Source organism: Orbicella faveolata, unplaced genomic scaffold (assembly GCF_042242905.1).
Source record: "Orbicella faveolata isolate gen_17 unplaced genomic scaffold, um_ofav_v1 contig_14, whole genome shotgun sequence".
Classification (NCBI taxonomy): domain Eukaryota; kingdom Metazoa; phylum Cnidaria; class Anthozoa; order Scleractinia; family Merulinidae; genus Orbicella; species Orbicella faveolata.
Window position 1 is genome coordinate 19,674,459 of NW_028301541.1, and position 21,839 is coordinate 19,696,297.

The window sequence follows — 21,839 nt, forward strand, 5'->3', positions numbered from 1 at the left end:
ATCAAGATTATTCCACCAATGAACATTTTGCTGGTAGTTAGAAAGCAGAACATAATCATGGTAACTTGTTTTTGTTGGGTATCTTCGGTGTTTTTCGCTGTCAATTTTGCTGCATGGAGTGGTAAGTAGGCATGAATTAGTTGTACATACTTCATCAGTCTTCTACAGGACAAAGAGAGATTTTGTTGATGGTAGCACGTTGTTTTGTTAGAATATGTAGCGTGTTAATCTAGAACTGGCCTTTACAACGATTTTCAGCTGGTACAGTTGATAAAAGAACACAACGTCAAAGTTTTATCATTTTGTCTTGACCAAGAACAATTAGCAAATATTTAAGGAAGAAATAAAGATATTTACTTTATAACTACGGGAAGTATTTTGTTCGGAATACCCACTGCGACAGAAAAAAACCTGCACGAAATTACTTACACCGTAATTTTATAATTACAGGGGCGAATCATACAGAGCGTTTTTCATTGGACCAACGATGTTCAAGTTTAGCTTATGAATTTTTTTTTTTTTTTTTTTTTCATTCTTTTGGAAATAAAAAATTGAAAGCTGGTATTATCCTAAAAGCTTCGAAGTTAAAAAAACTTGAAAACTAATTATGTTAGCTTATATTGATGGCAAAACTGCTTTCAGTGCCTCTTGTATGCGTTTTATGGCGTCATATTGGTTTGCCACTACAGCAAGAATGAAAATTCTCGCTGAATTTTCAGAAGTAACTCTCATTATCTTGTAGAAGGAAAGCTACAGAGAAGAGTTGCAGACACAATGTCTCATTCAATGTACTCAATAATTAACTTCAGTGTTTTAGTTAGTTTTCTTGTTGTCCAAACAAGTGCCATATTGTCATATTGAATAATCCAATCAATACAACTTTAATTTAATTAATATCGAAATAACTATAGTTTCTTCATTTCTTCTTTCGGCGTCCTTCGTTTATTCCCGTAGCTGGCTCTAGTCGGGTTTTACTAGTTTTACTAGTTAAACTGGTTTTATTTTTTTAACAAGAATCTTGTTATGAGAGAGCGATTCAAAAGTTTAAGTTTAATTTTTTTTTTTTTTTTTTTGCTCAACCCAAGTTATAAACACAATATACTTTACAACCACAATTTTTATTTCGGCAAATCAGTGTCAAAATGTTGACACATCAACTGCAATTTGGGATTGCATTGAGTTTTGTTTCTTAAAGTCCCTTTCATTTCATTGTTGTAAAACTATTGCACCAGGTGGTTGAAAGCGGATTAAGAAAGGTCGACCCGAAAAATGGTTCTCCAGACTCCACAGCCGTGACTATTACGTACGTGTTGTTTGATGAGGGCATTTATAACTTGCTTAGACTGGCTCTTTCGCTCTAAGGAGTGCTTTAGTTTAAAACTGGTCAAAAAATAATCTTTTAATATTGAAAAAAAAATTGTAGGATGGGATTAGAATTAAAGCTCTCATTTAAGTAATGGCACAAGGGCTTGAACCCTAGACTGAAAACGTTTGCACCTGCTTAAAGTTTTGTATCGCATATAGTAAACAGTTCCATAGACAAATTAAAACTATTGCTAAAAACATTTCATATGAATGGTGACACATTGGGGCTCGTCCACAGACTTGTACAGAATTGTACAGAAAATACAGTATCACGTAAAAGCACAATTCAAGAACTTTAATTTGAAAGTTTATGATTTAGAGAATGCAAGGCATATCAACTTTTACTTAACTGAAAAATAGAAACAGAAAACCTCTGGAACCAGGCCCGTTAGAAGACTGGTACCGAGTAATCTTCAAAAATCAACCGATTTTTGGAATTTATGTAAAGCTATGCAATAATTTATTCCGTCATTGTAGAAAATATTGAGATTTCTTTCCTTTTAACTGTGAAAGAACGGGAAAAAACCCTTCGAAGAAACAATTGAAGGAGAGCGCATAAGAAAATAGCGCTAGGTTGTTTCCAGTCCCCTTCTAATTTCGGTTTCTAATTTTTGCCTACTACAAAATAGCGCACCTGCATGGCTTAGAGCACGGATTAATTAGGTACCGTATTTTCTTGATTAAACTTCAGGCCTTGAATCCGACGGTTCTAAGTCAAGGAATCACGGTGATTAGCTACATTCACAATCAACGTCTTGGTAGCTTGCGAGGTCAGTCTTCTTCCGAGCAGCGAGGAGAATCTCCCCATTCTCCTAACGGCTCGGATACACTCGGCCGAGCCAAATGTTCATGGCTATGGAGACTACCTTTTTGGTGGCGTTCCTCACCATCAAATATGGCGCCCAAACCGGTTTAAATTACTTAAGAACTGCTTCATCGTCACTATCGCCTTTTCCTTGAAAGTCCATTCTCTCCACATAATGGCTGAGAAGCGGATGCTCAGAGTCTATGCTTTCGCGGCCACTACCTTCTCCATCGGTTTCGTCATCAGGAGCGAAAAAATCTGCAATCCTCGGGGGTTCCGCTACTGTTGAACTGCGGGGTGTATCCGGAAGAGCATGTACTGTGTCGTCAGTTTCCTCGTCAGTTGTTGTGAAGAAATCTGCAATTCTTGGAGGTTCTGGTACCGCTGGCCTGCGTGGTGTGCCTGAAGACTCAGATGCCGAATCGTCTTTTCTTTTGTCGTTGGCTTTGAAGAAATGTACTATCCTGAGCATGTGGGTTGCATTTGAAGGGACAGGCACTATTAAATCGTTTTCGTCGTCTGTGGTTTGGAAGAAATCTGCAATCCTTGGAGGTTCTCGTACTGCTGGTCTGCCATCCTCATCTGAAGAAGCATGCGCTGTGTCGTCATTTTTCTCGGCGGCTTTGATGTCGGCCACACTCGGAATGTATTGGATTTCCTCCATTTCAATAAGTTCTTCCTTGTGTCTTCCGTGTGAGTCGCTGCCACAAAAGGTCTCCTGATGATTCTTCTTGTTTTCTTCAAGGTGGTGATCATTTTCATATTTTCCTCTCCGACATTTCCTAAGTCGCCCAAGCAAAGGTTTCTTTCTCTCCACTTCAACTGGTTCTTCAGTGCTCTCTTCAAATGAGACAGATTCCTGAGACTCTTGCAGTTGCATGATTTCTTCCTCAGAGAGCTCCATCCTGTCCCTTTTTTTCCATCGAATAAAAAAATGAATATTCAACAAAAGCGAAATTATGACAATCGCCAACACTGGCATCAGTACGGAAATATTCGCCCATCCAACTTTTCCTTGAGGATTTTCCTTATGATCTGAAACAAGAAAACAAAAGTTTATCCAAGATCAACGACAATAGAAAGTGATTCTTAATATGCTGGGGCGGTTACGATGCAATAGGTAAACATTAAACTATCAACTGCCATAACCGTAGCTAATTGGGTGATTTTAAGTCGTGCATACAAAAAGCTGACAACCGCTATGTCGAAATCTCTCGAGCTGCTAGGGAAAAACGAAAAACAGTTCGAGATTATGGAGGATCGAGATAGATAACCGATAGTAAATGACTGAGAAAGCGAATCTATGGAAAATTGATTTGAGTCTGAGATAGCAGGAAACCAAGTTCGAGATATATAGCGAGGTTCAATCTTAAAGGAGCTGTGTCACGGTGTGCGCACCTTGAAAAGTTTAGCCGAAGTTATGTCAAGTTCGTCTTTTGTATATCCTTGTTAATCTTCTCCATCCTCAACCATGCTTGTTCCTTTATGATTTATTTTTGTCTCTTTGGAGTTTTTCTATCTTAGTAAACTACTATTTTCAGGCAGTTTCTTCAATTCAAAGGTTATTTATTACGTGGCCAAAATAACTCAAAATGTTCCGACTGAGCTCCTTTAAAATGAGAGCTCTCGAAACTCCTCGTTGCATTATCTTGACGATCATTTGGAGAACTGGTAGAAAAGAATTCACTCGTTCTTATCAACTGTGATACAAAACGATTTTGGTGTCTCCATAGATATAATACTCATATTTGCCCTACTCACCAGTGTTATTGCACCCCGGCAACAAAGTAATATTGCATTTCGTGATTGTCACGCCGTCAGTAACGTGACATTCGTACATTCCAAAGTCTGATTCTTTCTTTGGAGTTACTACGAGCACGTTATCATACACTCTTATGTTTGAGGACTGCGTGACAGTTAAATTGTCTTTTGCCCAGGAATAGGTTATGGAGGTTGTGTTAGTTAAGTTGGCATAGCAACCAAGGTTTGCCGGCTGACCGAGAGAAGCTATGATTTCCAGTCTTGTGAGGCCCATGTCCAGTTTTAGACCTGAAAAAACATATAAATTGGTTATTGAAAATCATATCTTATTGACAAAGGCTGGTTAGGTTTTAGTACTTACTAACTGAACAACAAGTTTGGGTAGTACCTGGTGTTAGCCTAACGATTGTGTCCCAAGTCCCAACCCGTTGATGGTAGTAGAAGTCGCAGCTTATTTGCGGCGGCTACTGGCAATAGCCACAAAATCACAATTCGCAGTGAGCTCAATCTTCCCTCGTTGCACGGACAATTATGGCAAATCATATGAGTAGATTGCTTATCGCTAAATAAAATTTCATATTTTGCGTCCAAAAACAAATATTAAATCACGGCTCAAGAAAGAAACCGCTATCACTCAAACCACAGTCTTTCAAAAGACTTCAAACAGTCGACCTCAAATTAATACGGACTCTTAAGGGACAGAGCCGAGTGTCCGTATTTAACATAGAAGTGTTCGTAGCATACAAGGAGATGTAACAAAAATTCATGTTTCTCTGTAACCATGTGAACTGTCGGTGAGACAGAGGTGTCCATAATCGAGAGGTTCACCTGTATGAAAGATTATCAAAGTAATACGGGATCACCTTCGATGCCTCCCAGGACAAGAGTTATACTACGGATCTCTTCATCTTTAACAGATATGTAAGGAGACATATTGAAGCAAGAAGCTTAAAAGTAATCGAGTTTGAGAGAGCCCATAGTATTAAACAGTCATTCTTATTCGTGTTACAAAAAATCTTCAGTTTTAAAAATGATCAATTTTAATCAACACGCAGTCTAAGTTTCTTTCCTGTTGAGTGATAATTCTTGAAAGGTTGTCATTTACGGTTGAAGTCTTTTGCGACGTATAAAAGCTTTTATAGCGATCAGAGCAGAACTTGTGCCGCTCTTCGCTTTGCTCAGAGAACTAACGTAAACGCCACAATATTAAAAAGGTAAGTGTCAAAAAAGGAATGAAACTAAAAAAAGATAACATCGAGTATATTTTGTTAAAATGATTTACATAAACTTTTAATATCGTGACTCCAGTTGTCAAACTGAGAGCGGTTAATCATCAGGCAATTACTTTGGTTTTCGTTTTGGTTTTAATACGGTTTGAGGTTGGCTGAGCAGTCAAACTGTCTTAGAGCGGTTTTCAATTGAGTGTCGAAAGTAACCAGGCAAATACTTTGGTTTTGGTTTTATGACACTCAATTGAAAACTCCGTAAATTTCCTTTGAAAACGCATCAATTTCTGGGACCGGTTATACTTTATTTCTTCGACTTTTCCGGCGAGCTCGCATGTCATGGCAGATTTCTCTTCCAGTTTCTTCCGCCGTTCAGAATCGAATTTCACCTTTGCCATTTAGAATATAAATGCTGCTCGAATCTTCAACTCTCCGAGTTCCTCACGAGTATTGTTCATTTCTTTTATATCCAAGAAAATACGTGTTTAAAAAGCTAGTGAAACTACTTTAACTCTCACAATCTAGAAAGGCATTTGAGAATGAAATTAAAAGGAGTGAAATTTGACTGCGTGAGAGCTCTGTAACAAGATGAAAGGAGAAGAAAATCGATACCAGAGAGGGGATATTGTAGCTCGACATAAGGAAGTTGTTTACAATACTGCTCCTCAGCTGCAAGATAACATTGTTTAGAAAATATTTCTTGATTATGAAGTCCGGCAGAAAATTTGTCGGCAATAGGGCATTGGAAAACTTCATGAAGAAGTAAACCTGCCGACTGTTGAACTCTCTCGGGGTCGTAAACATTGATTTATCTTGACCATTGGCTTAACCAATTATTCAAAACTGATAAAGGACGTAACTCCCGTACCAAACTTGATCGTATGCATTGCAAACAATACGAAATTTCACGTTTAGAAACAAAGAAATAAAGTTAATATCTAAAGGCTTACGCTGTGTACTTACCGATGGTAAAAGCACAGTTGACGATGATGAGTATTCCTCGCAAAATTAACACATAACCAGAGCAACTCCTTGAGGTCGCCATGTTGTTCTTCCTTATGACACGTCTTATGCAAATTTATCCGAAAATAGACCCTCACAACAAAAGTACCACCATTAAAGCGGAACCTTCCTTCCCTTAAGTTCCGTGGCAATGGATTCGGCAGAAAATTGCAACCTTAAGATGGCTCCCTAGAGTATTTACGAACGCCCTCTTTATAGAGCGCGAGTTAGAAAAGGAAACTCAGTTAATTTCTCTTAAAGTTTTCCCTGTAGAGATTTATCAGTATGGGTGCTATTAAAATGGCAACATCTCATCTAATGACCGGCAGAGATATTCCTCAGTTTGGTCTAAACTCCTTAATATTTATACTTTCCTCCCGTGAAATTTTTTCATACTTTGCCACGTCATGGGAATAATATTGCCTGACATTCTGAATTCGTAAAAAGTCAATGTCGTTCAAACGGTTTTTCCAGTATTGTGTAATTTGTCATTCTTCTAAATATATTAGATCAGCTCTGACAGATTTTAACAAAAATACGGTATTTTATAGGAATTGTATGTGGTTACAACTGAGCCAAATTTTTAAAATAATTCACTGAAGAAACGCGAGAAAATTCATTGCCAGTTTTGCTCAGTTTGTCCTCATGTTGACGTCATAAAAATCGAAAAACACTTACGTTTTCCTTTCAGCGCGCGCAAATTACTTGAGCTTTCGTCCTATGTGTGCGTGCAATCGTAAAACTATAGGGAGCCGCCTTAACGGGAAGAAATAGTGTTTAAACCATTCAGCTGTTGTCTGAGATTTTCCCATGTATCTTTGGGGGTGCGAGACCCCCACTTAAGAGAGAAAGAAAAAAACGTGTTTATGGCGGTTCGCTTTCGTTGAGTTCTTGTGTCGTTGTGTTCGAGTATTGCACGCTGTTTCCGCGTATGGCATTTAGCCTGTAAAGAGTTCGGGATTAAAGTTTTCACAGCTGTGTTTCGGAGAGAAAACATGGCAACGGAGTTACGTGACCCGTTGGCCCGTGAGATAGTAAACTATTTGGCCCAGTCTCCTCAGGTTTTCTTGCGTCACGCTTGGAAGGCACACGCGGATCACGCGGTAACATAGAAAATCCCATGAGAAAATAGTCGTGCTCAATGTTGTCATTACATTGTTTATCGTGGCTTTTTCGGATGAAACTCGGCTGTATCGTAGCTATTTCGGAAGAAATTCGGCCACCTCTCGACATCGAGTGTTTTCGTTAGCCAATCAAACTCTGCTCCACCGAAGACAGCTAACGAAAGGAAAGACGAGTAACTGGCAGCTGCTGCAGCTTGTGTAGAGCCACTTAACGAAAGCTTTTCAGTTTAAATAATTTTGCTTCATTGGCGCCTGAAGAGAAGAGAAAGAAGAGCTCTTATCATCGTATAAGACGAGTTACAGCTTTTTCAAACAACTTGATATGGCATAGTCTTTCTGGGAAGTAGCTTGTTAGATCTGACAAATCTTCATCAGGTTGAAGGCTGGCTAGTCAGAGGAAAAGCCAACATGACGGTCCACTGATAAGTAGATATAAGAGAAGCGAGGATTGAAAGGCTCAACCCAACAAGGTACTGAACAGCAGATAAGATCAGAAAAAATATCCAGGATTGGAAGACTAACACAGCACTAGATCAGGAAAAAAATTAATCGATCAGCCTAATGTCACATCTTCTACAAGAAGCATGTACTAACTTGCAAATTATTCAAACTGTGGAGATGAGTCATAAAGCGACCATGAAGTTTATTTTCTTTAAACTTGTTTACACTGGATTTTTCGATTCTGTCATGCCGAGTTCACCAATCTATTGGCATTTAATTTCGTTTCAGGATCCAGCCGCACTTTCTCAAAATATTACGCTATAAGATATATGAGATATTTTGTAAAACTTGAAATTCATCGCGGTGTTTCTAAGTTTTCCCGTAGTTTAGGTGAAATCCTCGATCAATATGTTGCTACGTTTTCAAATGGGGTTGTTTTGCAATCTATATATCCAAGTCCCCGATCAGAAAATTGGCAAATTTACTCTCAACAGTATTCACTAGTTGTCCCATCAGCAACGCATCCATGTCCAATACTATCGAACAGATACGACCCGTGAATGGCTGAACACGACCTGTACGTGTCGTACGACCAGTACGGGTCGTGAAACAACGGTTTACAAGTCGTACAGTTTGTGAACTGCATATCATTAGAGAGACTTCGGGTGTATATACAAGTCCACGACCCGTACGACTCGTCCAAGTCGTACGGGTCGTGAAACATTGGATTACGAGTCGCACAGGTCGTGGAACAATGGTGACCTGCATATCATTATTAAGACAACTCTCCTACCTCGACAGTATGACCCGTACGACCCGCACGGGTCGTACGGGTCGTGAAACAATGGTTTACGCGTCGTACAGTTGGTGAACTCCATACATAATTACGTACTAATGATAAGTGAGACAAAGATGCTAAGGGCAATGTATGTTCCTCGTGCTAAAAACGTGAATGCTCCAAAGCGTAAAACACGATGAATATTCTTCGTTCTAAAAACGTGAGAACCCAGTAGCGCTGTATACAGTGTATACTCTTCATAGTTCTAAAGCAGGAGAGAGAGTCCAAAAGCGCAAATTAGAATGTATATTCCTCGTTCGAAACGTCAATTCACAAAGCGCAAAACACGATGAATGTTCTTCGTTCTCAAAGCGTGAGAGCCCAATAGCGGTATATACAGTGTATACTCTTGAGAGTCCTAAAGCGGGAGAGTCCAAAAGCGCTAATTAGAATGTATAAGCGATTGACTCCTCAACATGTTCCACTGCTCACACATGGATCTATGCTCTTAAGGCTTCAGCAGACCCTAAATGACCAACAAGCTTTGGCGCCGCCCTCCCGCTTCACGGTTAGTCGTTTAATATAACCAAAACCCTTCAAAGTCAAGTACACTGTGTAGATTTTCTGAAAGCTTACGAATTGTAGATAACAAAGATATATTCATTTTCAGTAAAATATTTCTGTTTTCTGAATACAAACTGAAAGTTTTCCAAAAGTACAGAGGATTACATATTCGCTTGATTTCCGGTGGGATTTCAGGACAAGTAAGCGATCCGTGTCAACATCGCAATGTGTTCTGAACACCTTTCTCTGAAAATCCACGTCGAGTAATTTTGATTACTTGTCTGGTTGGTTTTTGACAAGCAACGGGAGATGGATAGTTAACAATTCAAATCAGTGTCAATATTTTTCTTAACCTGTGAGCAACTTTCTTCGAGGAAGACATAATACATTATTAAGACAAACTTGATAATTTGACAGAAAAACTCTAACTGCGAGGAAATATTGGCATTAAACTGTCGACAAATGAATGACTTTGTAACTAGTATGGTAAAACATCGCAACAGTAACACAGCTACAGCAGCCACATCGAATCAACAAAAGAACCAGCGACCTGGATAAAAAGGGATAAATCAATTATCTCAATATTCCCTGATCAGTGTTTTGTTTTATTTGGATGAAATGTTTGTTGCTACAAACGTTCAACAGTGTGTTTCATTGTTTAATTGCAAAAGAAAAAATGCTCTAAATATACAAGACTAAAAAAAATTCTTTTCTTAACTTCAAGACACGTTTTGGTATTATTTGAAACAATTTCACAAAAAGAAAGCAATGTTTGCCTTTAGGTCCACTGAATTACTATCGTGATACAAGAAGTATAATTTGAACAGTTTTTGTGATCTACCTGAGATCAAAAATACAGAATTTTTTTTATTCTTGAGTATTCTACTTGCCTTACATCATAGTTTAACGCGTTGGTTGAAGCTTTTTTATATCACATCTGGTTCGCGCAAATCTCATTTTTAACTGATTTTGAATTTGTTTTGTTTATCATTTAAACGGTGCAGCATCGTATGAATGATGAACTTATGTGTCAAACACTGTGTCTTAAAGATCGGGACTGACGGCTAGTTTTCAAATAAGGACTGATATACAGCTTACTTTACCTGTCATACCTGTCAAACAGGTATGATAGAACAGTTTCCGAAACCATCCGCATGCCATTAAATCGATACTCTCAGAACTTTGCCTTGATTCCCACATGTTGTAGTTAATTTTTTCATGAGAAAATTTCCAGTTCGTTGACTTAGGTTTTCGTTTCGAGACTAAACGCGAACCATATTCACGAGTTTGCGCACAAGACGAAACAATATTTCAACTCAGACCTTACAAGTGCCAAAGCGCAGACAACGTGTAATGGCACACGAATTCACAGCCTGGCGTGTTAAGGTGCACGAAACTGTACAGGACAAACCAGCCTCTGAGCAAGCAAGGCTCAGTCTGAAAATTTAATTTTAAGGAATAGAGAAAGTTATGATAAACTACCTGAGAAAAAAACTTAATGAATGGGACAAATATCAAGAAGCATCAGTAGTTAAGACCGATAGAGTTTACATCTCCCTTCTTCTTACACTTTCATCATTCTCAAATCGCTTAATTGGACAAGGAGAAATGATCAACCTCGGATATGTACGAGAAACACTTTTGGTTTTCTTACAACTGGAAAAAAGGACACCCTCTATATATTCAGTCTTGAGTCAAAAAAGCTATCGAAACACAAATATCGTAGTCTATATGTATTCCATATTTTCGCCAAATGAAGGTGAAATTCCTTCCTACATATTATTGAGAAATACTTATAGCAAAAGGCCTCTTAAACCAAGTAAGTAATTTAATTCTATCATCTATTCCCTGGGTTTTATTTATTCGAATTTTTTCAACCGTTACGTAATTCCAAAGTTCATTCCACAAATGAAACTGAAACTGCAATACACGGCGAGGGTTTTCCTTACATTAACGAACACACAGCCAGAAAATGGTTTCGTACAGTTCTCTACAATAACTAGAGGTTTCATGACACATTTCTTTTGAGGTTTCAAATCGATCCCTTTGACAATTGCCGATTAATTCTTACTTAATGTAACAATTGAAGGACCTCGTTTCGCTGGCACCGAATGTATTCTAACCCAACTTGCTATACAAGGCACAGAAACGTAGCGACAACGTTTTCTTACCATTTCCTGCAACAAGGTGAAGAACGAACCACACAACCTGAATAACGCACACATAAGGCACACATGATCTGTTGGCCGCCATCATGTTTTGGTTGCCACTCTATACAGTACAGTGCAAAGATTCCAGCAAGAGCTGAGATTTGTATATTAATCAGCTGTTTGTACTAAGCAGGACTTAAAAAATACACAGTCCAGACTATGCTAAGCTGTCTAATTGTGGATGGCATTATCAGCAGAATATTGCATATTTAATGTGTTGTTTGCGATTGATATTGAAAGTATCAATATTGAACTAGCAGTTTAGTGTACGTTGGGAGAAATTTATGGCATTGTTCCGAGAATAGAGACTTAGTTGCTGATGTTTTCCTCAACGCCATCGCTAAATCATCCAAACGGAGCTAAATGAAAGTTCAAGGTACATGTCGGAGTCGATACTGATTCTTACGTCACTCTAAGAAATACGACAGTGGTGAAGATCGACTTTAAGTATCATGGTAAATAGAGTTACTTGATAAGGAATCACCACCAAACAATTTATCGAATAAATCTCCAAAATACAAGCTACGTAGAATTATTACGAGTCATTTCAAAGTTTGGAGCACGACACTAACACTATTCAAAGCAACAAACGCTGGAATATCGCAGGTCCCCATGCACACTCGATCAAAAGAGCATGACATAGCAGAATTAAATTATAAATCCCTTAAAATTTAAGATTAAGGACATTCATAAAATTGCTATGGTTTAATTAAAGAGAAAATATATCGTTCAAACTTGATCCATATAACATAAAAGCAAAACCACAAAACCACGAGACAAAAGGACAGGATGTACTTGACCAGTCATCGTGACATTCACAGGCATGCACAAGCCGTTCGCAAGCCTTGGCACATGTTGAGCACGTGATCGAGTCACAACATGGAGTATTTCGTATTGATTCATTTACTACGAGCAGTAAATTTGTTCTTCTCTTCATGAATGAAAGTAACGTCTACACTGGACGTCAGGTTTTTAAACCAATAAAAAAATTTTCACCATGATTTTTTGGTTTTAGCCCCGTGCAGCTAAAGTTACAAGTTACATAGATAACACAGAATTCAAAATATCGAAAGCACTTCTACCAAGTAAAGTTTTAAGCCAAACAAGAAATCACACCACACAAAGGCGCAATATTTCAAAAACCTCACCACAAAATCTTATTACCCTAATTTATGCTCTATATCTACTGCGCAGACAGTGAAGCCAGGTCAAACAATGCGGCGAAAAACCGTTCTACAAAAACTGAAAGACTAATTATTGCTTTCCAGGTATAGTTTGAAGCCTTTTCATAACGTCTACGCGATTCGCGCTGCCATTTCCGAGCTTTCAGCACGTGTTCAAGATAACCTAAAATGGCTAGGTATTAGCTTCAGATCATTATTACATACTTACTACCTAGTTTCATAAACTGATACACTGTTAGATTATTTGTTCACTTCCTGCATCTAAAACAAAACACATGTTTCTCTTACCAAATGACGACACGAGCTTGGCTGTAAAAAGCAAAGCATAGCATATGAAACGTGTTCTAAACGTCTCCATGATGTTTTTCTGCAATATCTATCAGCGCGCTCAACGCACTATAATGCAAACAACTCATAAAACGAATACACATATCGATCGTAATAATTTACTAATGAAGTTTCACGTGAGTTCATTGGTTGAAAGAGGTCACGTGGGCAGGATTGCTCGGGTATTACTAAATGCTCGTGCTTGATTTTAAGAGGAAGAAAAATGCTCATCTTCCCAAACCTCTAAGAAATTTACACGTAGAGCTTTTAATAAAAGTAATCTATCAGAGGTATGGAACTGTTTTCACGAAAAATTGAAGGCCAACATTTAAATATATTTTAGCTAGGGTTTGGTTGTTTGCAAACTAACGGTTTGAAGACATTTTGACAGTCGTTTAACACTTCCTAAGAGTGCCCCTAAATTAAACTTTGAACTATATATATATATATGCTATAATAAATAGTGTAATAAACTAAATGAACACTACCAACTGTTAAACTGATGTTCCTTAGACTTCATTTCAAAAAATGCTCAAGCACTAAGACCTCTAGGGTTTCATCCGTAAACTGTGAAAAGTTAGAACCAACTCGTGCAGTTTAATAAACAGTACCGAATGAAAGTACTGCTCAATAGCTTTCATTTGAATGGTGACCCATTAGAGTTTCATCCACAGACTTTAAAGAAAGAATCACTTCGTATAACATAATAAACAGTACCACGTGAAAGTACTGCTCAATAGCTTTCATTTGAATGGTCACACACTAGGGTTTCATCCACAGACTTTAAAGATAGAATCACTTTATATAACCTAATAAACAGTACCAAATGAAAGTACTGTATGCCCAGTAGCTTTCATTTCAGTGGTGGCACACTGGGGTTTTATTCAGGCTTATAAGATAGAACCACCTTGCAGAGCATAGTAAGCAATGCCAAACCCAACTTAAAAGGAGGAATCATCTTGTACAGCAAAATAAACAGTACCACATGATCGATGAAAGTACGCTGCTCAATAGGTTTCATTTGAATGGTCACACACTTTCATCGACAGAATTAAATGATAGAAACGCCTTGCAAAGCATAAGTAACATGCAATACTGCAACTTTGCTTTTATTTATCAAATGGTCACACACTAAGGGCTAATCCACAGGGCTAGGGACAATGCCAGCATAACAATGGTAGCCCGGGGTTAGGGTTAGGGTTAGGGTAAGGGTTTTGGGAAGTGGGTTGTACACCCCCACCCAACTTCAATTTAATTTTCTGGGAGTACCCCCCAGGAATGGTAGAAATTAAGCACCGAATGATATTCGCAAACTTTAAAGTAAGATCCACTTCTTGTAGGAAATATAGTAAACAGCACCACATAAATCTGCTAAGACCAGTATGATCCTTATAGTCACGTAACAATTGCCACTATCGAACGGAAGCTTCTTTGTACAACATTCCTGGCGATACTGATAAGCAGCAGCCAACAATCAAACCCTTTCCTTTCTTGCTAAGTCTTTCTCTCTTTCTTTTACTAATTTTCTTTGCTTTCGTGATATTTGTTTCTACTAAAATTCCATTCATTTTCAGTTGACTGTCGATCGTTAACCTTGATATTGTTGTGTTAGGGGAAAATTACGCTCTCAGCTATGGGCACATGTCAAGCTAAATATGACAACTAGCAGAATTCATCTGGGACTATCAAGTAACCAAAGTATTTTTAACACAATTTAACTCTCCGCTGGAAAATTTTCATCTTTCTTTATCCTAGCAGAAATGTCTCCCCCTCCCCAGCAAAGTTTCCTATCAACCTTTCCCAGCTACAAGACACATAACCCAGATTTACGGACAATGCCGGAAAACACTTCAATGAAGGTGTTTCCCAGCTCGCAAGAACTTGGCTGAGGAACAGATGTTTTAAAGATCCGTTATATACCATTGCTTAATGACTTAAGATGACCGAACTAGAGCGAAACAGCAAGTTTAGTTTATGCTACATCTCATACGGGTATTTGTCGATGAATCGCACTTTTAAAATTGATGAGCTTAACCTGAAACATTGGCGCTCTGCGCTTTTTATTTTTAGTTATTCTGACTGGTTGATTCTAATTACTGTTTTTCTCATATAGAGCGTTTTCACATGACGTCACGGTACGGTTCCAAAACAATAAAACGGCGGTCATGTTAGTCTACCAAACTAATCCTGTGGGAGTTGAACTCTTCCTATGCAAACAATTTCTTTTGTTCCAATAAATTTGCATGTGTGCTGGACACTTAAGTGAAAACACTCTATAAAGACAGGTGACGATAGTAGAAAAAGCAATCGATATGCGCACAATTGTACATCTATTACTAATGCAAAAACTAACCTCAGATTTACTTGACAATGACATCCGACGATGTCGAAATTGAACGTCTTTTATTAATTTCGCTAATTTTTGTGTTGAAAATATTCCCTCAAGCCTCACTTATTCGATCTCTAAACTGAAACAAAACCAAATAAACACAAACTGGATACATGCAATGTATGGAGTATCACTCGACTAACAAGGGAAATTGCTTACGGTGGCGCGAAACAGTTTCTAACACCTTCCACGACGTAAATTTTGATGGGCCATTATTACCACTCTTTATATCAGTTGATGCTTCAGCATGGTGTCGGAAAACTGCTCAGTCATTGCTGAACACATTGCTATCCATAATTTTCGTGGCACTATATGTTACCATAGCAACAGTATGACCTGCTAAAAACACCCATTCACTTAAAGATTAACATTTTAAAAGAGGGAATAACCCAGATCATAAACTAAGTGACCCTAAGTGACCTGATTTCTGTGTCAAATGTCAAGTGAAATTAAGGTATTAGATTTTGTGCAAACTAAGTTATACAAAGACAGTAGTACGAATAATAACGATAGTGGGGCCAGTCTGAATGGAGGGCTGAAAAACATTCTTTACGAAACATGAAAAAACGAGGGGGCTTTTTTTAATTCAAATTATTAAGTAATTATCATTCTCTTGGTCTTTGTTTACCTCGATAAAATATGTTTTTTTTTTCAGGTTTCTTTTGACTTTAAGATTTACTTTTAGTTTCGAATCTTACCGTACAGCGTTGATATTCGTTAAAATTACTAAACGAATCTACTCTGATTATTCGCAAGATTTATACTTATGCCTCAAAGTAACAAAGCCCCCTACAATTTTTAGGCTATTTTACCAAATCTAAACTATAGAAGAATACCTTACGGTCTTGGATCCTTCGCCAACCACCATTTCGAATGTTTGCAACATTTCGACCAATTCGACTTGTTCGTCATCTTCTTGCAACTGAAATTTTCCTCAATCACGGTTTGAGTTATATTATCAATTCAGAAAAACGGCAACATAATCAAACACGCAAAACTAGCTGAGAGTTTATATATAATATTGATCTAATATTTATATCGAGTATTGGCATACTCACAAAATAACTCCTTTCCTTTATTACCCAGTAAACATCGTCATATCGCTCGCTGAACTTTCTGATAACAATGCTTCGCATCGTTTTGATGTATTTTTGTCGGTTTCCTAAACGTTTCAGCCCTGATCAAACAGGCAACACCGCATGTACATGTGACTACTGTGACATCATTGCCAGTTACACTAACTTCGTGATTAATTGGTTAAGCAATTAGCAACTTGATATAAAGACAGTTAAGCGGCACAAACGTTGACTGGAAGTTTCGACTTCTGCCTCAAGTAATATTGTCACTTTCTGATAAAACTGAATAGTCACTCACTTTCAGGCCCTTCTCTGGAACCTCAGCGATGAGGTAGGGTTTAGTCCAATTCTATCTGCAGTACCTTATGTCTTCAAAAATTCGACGAGAAAATATAAGACTGATATGCAGGTAAGCCGCAATGATGCGGCGGTTTTGAACCTCGAATAAAAATATTTGCCTTCTACGTAAATTGTATATAAACACGTTTTAATGATACTAGTCAGGCGCTTTAAGTGCAATCTGACTGCCTGTTTTGACGCGTCACGCCGTAATTTAAATTAGATAGCCAGTTGATAAAAAATATCGATTAATATTCGCAAACTTTATGACGTTACTTATCAAGAATATTCTACCAATGAACATTTGGCTGGCTAGTTAGAAAGGAGAACATAATCATGGTAACTTGTTTTTGTTGGGTATCTTCGGTGTTTTTTGCCGTCAGTTTTGCTGCATGGAGTGGTAAGTAGGCATGGATTAGTTGTAAATACTTCATCAGTCTTCCAAAAGACAAAGATAGATTTTGTTTATGCTGGTACGTTGTTTGTTAGAATATGTTAGCGTGTTAATCTAGAACTGGCCTTTACAACGATTTTCAGCTGGTACAGTTGATAAAAAAACACAACGTCAAAAGTTTTAGCATTTTGTGTTGACCAAGGACAATTGACAAATATTTAAGGAAGCAATAAAGACATTTACTTTATAACTATGTGAAGTAATTATTTCGAAATACCCACTACGGAAAAGAAAAAAATCTGCACGAAATTACTTACACCATAATTTTGTAATTACAGGGGCGAATCATACAGAGCGTTTTAATGGACCAACAGTGTTCAAGTTTAGTTTATGATTGTTTTTCATTATTTTAGAAATAAAAAGTTGACAGCTGGTATTATCCTAAAAGCTTCGAAGTAAGAAAAACTTGAAAACTAATTATGTTAGCTTATATTGATGACAAAACTTCTTTTAGTGCCTCTTGTATGCGTTTTATGGCGTCATATTGGTTTGCCACTACAGCAAGAATGCAAATTCTCGCTGAAGTTTCAGAAGTAACTCTCACTATATTCAGGCAGGAAAGCTACAGAGAAGTTGCAGACACAATGTCTCATTCAATGTACTCAATAATTAACCTCATTTCTTTAGTTAGTTTTCTTGTTGTCCAAACAAGTATCATATTGTCATATTGAATAGTGCAATCAATACAACTTTAATATAATTAATATCGAAATAACTGTAGTTTCTTCATTTCTTCTTTTGGCTTCCTTCGTTTATTCCCGTAGATGGCTCTACTCGGGTTTTACTGGTTTTACTGGTTAAACTGGTTTTATTTTTTTAACCAGAATCTTGTTATGTGTGAGGTATTCGAAAATATATATAAGTTTTTTTTTTTTTTTTGCTTAACCCAAGTTATAAACACAATATACTTTACAACCACAATCTGAACATTTCTATTTCGGCAAAATAGCGTCAAAATGTCGAGATATCGACTACAATTTGGGATTGCATTGAGTTTTGTTTCTTAAAGTCCCTTCCACTTCAATTTTGTAAAACTATTGTACCAGGTGGTTGAAAGCAGATTAAGAAAGGTCGACCAGAAAAATGGTTCTCAACAGCCGTGACTATTACGTGTGTGTTGTATGATGAGGGCATTTATAACTTGCTCAGATTGGCTCTTTCGTTCTAAGGAGTGCTTTAGACTGGTACAAAATCATCTTTTGATATTGAAAAAAAAACTGTACGACATGATTAGAATTAAACCTCTCATTTAAGTAGTGGCACAAGGGTTTGAGCCCCAGACTGAAAACGTTTGCACCTGCTTAAAGCTTTGTATCGTTTATAGTAAACAATGCGTATACGAATTAGAACTATTGCTAAAAAATTTCGTTTGTATGGTGGCACATCAGGGCTCGTCCACAGACTTGTACAGAATTGTACAGGAAATACAGTATCACATAAAAGTACAATTCAAGAACTTTCATTTAAATGGTAGCACCAGTACTCTTGAGTGTCATGTACACTTCAAGTTCGTGTTTCGTAAGCCATCATTGTAGAACAAGCCTTTTTGCATAAAAAATTCACCTCAAGTAGCCTTCACATTAACACTTACACGCCAGAATTAAGAGTAATACCAATAAGCATAGGCCGAATATTACACATGAAGTATCTCTCCAGGGGTGGATCCAGGCTTTTACTAAAGGGGTTTGGGGGCATGCTCCCCGAAGAAAATTTGAAATTTAGTGCTCTCAGAAAGCAATTTATATGATTTCTGGAAATAATCACTTCAACTACTATAGATCCACGCCTGTCTCTCAGTGGCTCTTATAAGCCAGTGTTTCACGTGTAAGTGAGGTAATTGCCTTCTTATTTGAACACATTTACAGAATCCAATATGGCGTGTAACTGATGAGGCTAGTGTGGTAGTGAAATACATTTTGTAGTGCCAATCTTACAGTTTTTTAAACAGTTATAAGAACTTTTCGAAGGAATATTCAAGACGAGATGTCTTAAAATACGTACGAACGATCCAAAAGAGCTGTTGTAAGACCGAACAAAACGTTTTGTTTTCATTCATTTCAGAGGCGCTAGAACTCGACCTCAACTTAACACGGCAGGAAATCATCACATTTCTTGGACAGCCAGCAAACCTCGCTTGCCACGCAACGACAACCCTCATTAACTCGTCCCTTTCCTATTCCTGGACAAAAGACAACCAGACGGTCACGCAATCTCCAAGAGTGAAGGCATTTGGTGACGTTCTAGTAGTAACGCCAGAGGGAGCCGCAGATTTTGGAACATACCAGTGTAACATTACTAATGGCGTGTCTAGCATTTTGTGTAGAGTCTCACTGTTACAAGGACTTGATAAACCTGGTAAGTCTAATGCACGAGGAAGGAGGTGTGAGATGTATTTTAAGGGGGTGGGGGTTAGAGTTGTGTTAGCGTTTTCTTGATTCCGTTGTGAGCAAGGCATGTGTAGAGGCCAAAATCGATGATGACGAAACGGAAACTCGAGGTTTATCACTGATACCATTGGCCAAAATAAAGTCGTAATGCCATTTGAACACATAAAAACTCTAATGAAACTTTAGGAAAAACCCGTAACAATCGTTTGTTTTCAAATCTACTAATAGGAAATGAAACTGTTTGAGCATCCCATCAAACGTAGCGTAATAACTAAGGTCCTGGTCAAACGTCGAACTTCATATGAGACGAACTAAACTGAGTGAATTAAGTTCACGATAAGTTCAACGTTTGACTCAACTGAGTTCGTTCGGCTGAATTAATTGCAGTTTAGTTCGTCTCATGTGAATTTTGATGTCTGACCTTGTTTACTAAACCCTGGTTTTCACTACGAAATAAGCACAAGCGTAAGAGTAAAGGTAGTGAAGAAGCCCACAACACAGGCATGAACACAAGCAAATGGGTTCTCACTACCGTTCTGCTCATTCTTGTGCTTGTGCTTATGTCATAGTGAAAACCAGGCTTAACATTGACCAAATAGGTTCATTGATATCAGTCCCAATCAGACTCGCCACTGTTTATAGCTTTATAGCTTTGGTTATAGCTTCGTGAATATTGAAATTAAAAATTTAATTATTTAAATATTGATTTTTAGATGACTCTAAAACTGGATGTGTCAACGTTTCCGTATTAATGCCTGTTCTGGCTGTGGCGGTCTTGTCACTTCTCCTGTTCATTCATCTCCTGTTACAAAGTAGAAGAAGAAGACGAAGAAATGATACCTTCAGGTCCAAGAGAAGTGATGAAATTAGTTTACAAAACCAAGAACAGACCCGAGTGCATGACGCAGACGTTGTTAACGAAGAACACCAATTACAGCCCATTGAATTACCAGCGAATGGGCGTGTCCGACGAATGTCAGGTGACGAAGTGGTTGAAGAAAACCAAGTCACACAATTTTAAAAAAAGGTTTCTATGGAAACGCGTTACGTAGAAATGGACGTGGCAATTCAAAGAAATGTCCAAAAACACTACCTTATAAGCTATATACAATGTGTCGTGCATAACATTCACTGCAATCACGAAATTTTTAGGGGTTAAGGGTAACCTCCCCTCCCCCCTCAGCATTCTGAGTACTCTGCCACTGTAGTGTTATCGTTTCCATAAATATCAATGACAAGTTTAAAGTTCAGACGGTGGACATAACACACCTTTCCCCATCCACCTCACCCTTAAAAAGGTGTAAGATGATTTCCGCAGAACATTCGTGCAACAATGGCAACAATTACATTATCAAAAAAAACCTCATGGCATGGTAATATTTTTAATACAGTTAGGAAGAACTTATAGAGACCTTCGCTCTCAAGCTGACCCCGTGAGGGAAAATTGAACTTGAAGTTTCAATTAAAACAAACGTTTCGTGTTAGTTTAAAACACAGTAACACACGCTTTAAGCATTCTTACGAGGTTTGACTTTAACTTTCTCGAGAATTTAAAGTGCCACTGAAACGAAATTTTCGTATGTGAGATTTTTGCTTAGTAATAAAGTTTCAACCTTACTTGGAAACACTGCGGACTTTTTTTTCGCATACGGTAAGCGAAAACTGCTTTTTCAGCCGTTCGAAGTTGACTGGTTAAGCCCAAAATTGGCGGCCATCTTGGCGCGGCCAAAACAGCCTAGTGACGTCACTGGTTGTATTACTCTCATGCCGCGCTGAAAATTTAGAGTGATTATGAGAGAAGAGAATACTGTTCGAAGCCCCCCAAAAAACATCTTAAGGACATCTCAGAGCTGTAAAGCAGATAATAACAGTAGCCTTAGACAAGAAGAGGTGGAGAGTCGATCCTGGGGCTTTTCAGTCTATTTAATTGGATATTTGCAGGATATTTTATGTAAGCAAGCAAACGAGTGGGAGTTCTTGGATCGCAAAATGATCGGGACTCTTGGTGAAATGGCCACCACTCAATTAAACAATATCTACACTCATAAAGTAAAAAAGACATGAAAACAAGAGAAAGCGGCTTTTGAAATTATTATCCGGACTGCTGCTGCACGAATCGCAGCAACAACGCTTCGAGTTTCGAGTCGCTTCGCTTCGAGGAAACCGGACGCTTTGTGAGTTTCACCGCGGACGAGATTGTGCTACAGTGACCTTTAGTCCAGTTGCATCTGTTACATCCTACAAGTTATCAAATCAGCAACAATTTAAGAAACCCTCTTCTTTTATGTGAGGGAGCGAATTTAAACTATAAAGGTAAACTAAGCTGCCATGACCCTACAGGTATGTTTTCAGGAAACGAGAGAAAGCGTGACAATGTCGACGGCGAAAGATGATATATGCAAATTAG

The 21,839-nt window shown here is 38.0% G+C and overlaps 3 protein-coding genes across 4 annotated transcripts in view; 1 reads left to right on the forward strand and 2 right to left on the reverse strand.

Annotated features, from left to right (window-relative positions):
- LOC110053867 (uncharacterized) overlaps positions 1 to 11,411 on the reverse strand; it is a 24,884-nt gene extending 13,473 nt beyond the window's left edge. The window contains exon 1 of the mRNA XM_089286926.1: positions 11,238 to 11,411. Within this exon, the coding sequence (XP_089143052.1) occupies positions 11,238 to 11,322 (85 nt within the window). The 5' untranslated portion in view covers positions 11,323 to 11,411. The remainder of the gene's footprint in view (positions 1 to 11,237) is intronic.
- Positions 43 to 20,990, forward strand: LOC110053900 (uncharacterized). 2 transcript variants are annotated; one of them, XM_089286932.1, is made up of 3 exons: positions 43 to 121; positions 19,107 to 19,400; positions 20,146 to 20,990. In XM_089286932.1, the coding sequence occupies exons 1-3, from the start codon at positions 58 to 60 to the stop codon at positions 20,451 to 20,453; spliced, it is 666 nt and encodes a 221-aa protein (XP_089143058.1). In that variant the 5' UTR covers positions 43 to 57; the 3' UTR covers positions 20,454 to 20,990. The 2 variants fall into 2 exon arrangements, with proteins under 2 accessions (XP_089143058.1, XP_020615872.2); XM_020760213.2 differs by lacking the exon at positions 43 to 121 and adding an exon at positions 16,854 to 16,991.
- LOC110053911 (uncharacterized) lies at positions 1,050 to 7,891 on the reverse strand. The gene is made up of 3 exons (XM_089286930.1): positions 6,121 to 7,891; positions 3,932 to 4,219; positions 1,050 to 3,205 (listed from the first exon to the last, which is right to left on the reverse strand). Exons 1-3 carry the CDS (start codon positions 6,200 to 6,202, stop codon positions 2,283 to 2,285), a joined length of 1,293 nt encoding a protein of 430 aa, XP_089143056.1. The 5' UTR covers positions 6,203 to 7,891; the 3' UTR covers positions 1,050 to 2,282.
- Positions 20,991 to 21,839: the final 849 nt, after the last annotated feature.

What these genes read in the sequence shown, in the direction of transcription:
- LOC110053911 (XM_089286930.1), bottom strand. Translation starts at nt 6,202, where the DNA reads ATGGCGACCTCAAGGAGTTGCTCTGGTTATGTGTTAATTTTGCGAGGA. An exon ending in CAACTGTGCTTTTACCATCG is followed by an intron (nt 4,220 to 6,120) that starts GTAAGTACACAG and finishes ATGTTTTTTCAG; the next exon opens with GTCTAAAACTGGACATGGGC. An exon ending in GCCGGGGTGCAATAACACTG is followed by an intron (nt 3,206 to 3,931) that starts GTGAGTAGGGCA and finishes TTCTTGTTTCAG; the next exon opens with ATCATAAGGAAAATCCTCAA.
- LOC110053900 (XM_089286932.1), top strand. Translation starts at nt 58, where the DNA reads ATGGTAACTTGTTTTTGTTGGGTATCTTCGGTGTTTTTCGCTGTCAAT. An exon ending in CAATTTTGCTGCATGGAGTG is followed by an intron (nt 122 to 19,106) that starts GTAAGTAGGCAT and finishes CATTCATTTCAG; the next exon opens with AGGCGCTAGAACTCGACCTC. An exon ending in ACAAGGACTTGATAAACCTG is followed by an intron (nt 19,401 to 20,145) that starts GTAAGTCTAATG and finishes ATTGATTTTTAG; the next exon opens with ATGACTCTAAAACTGGATGT.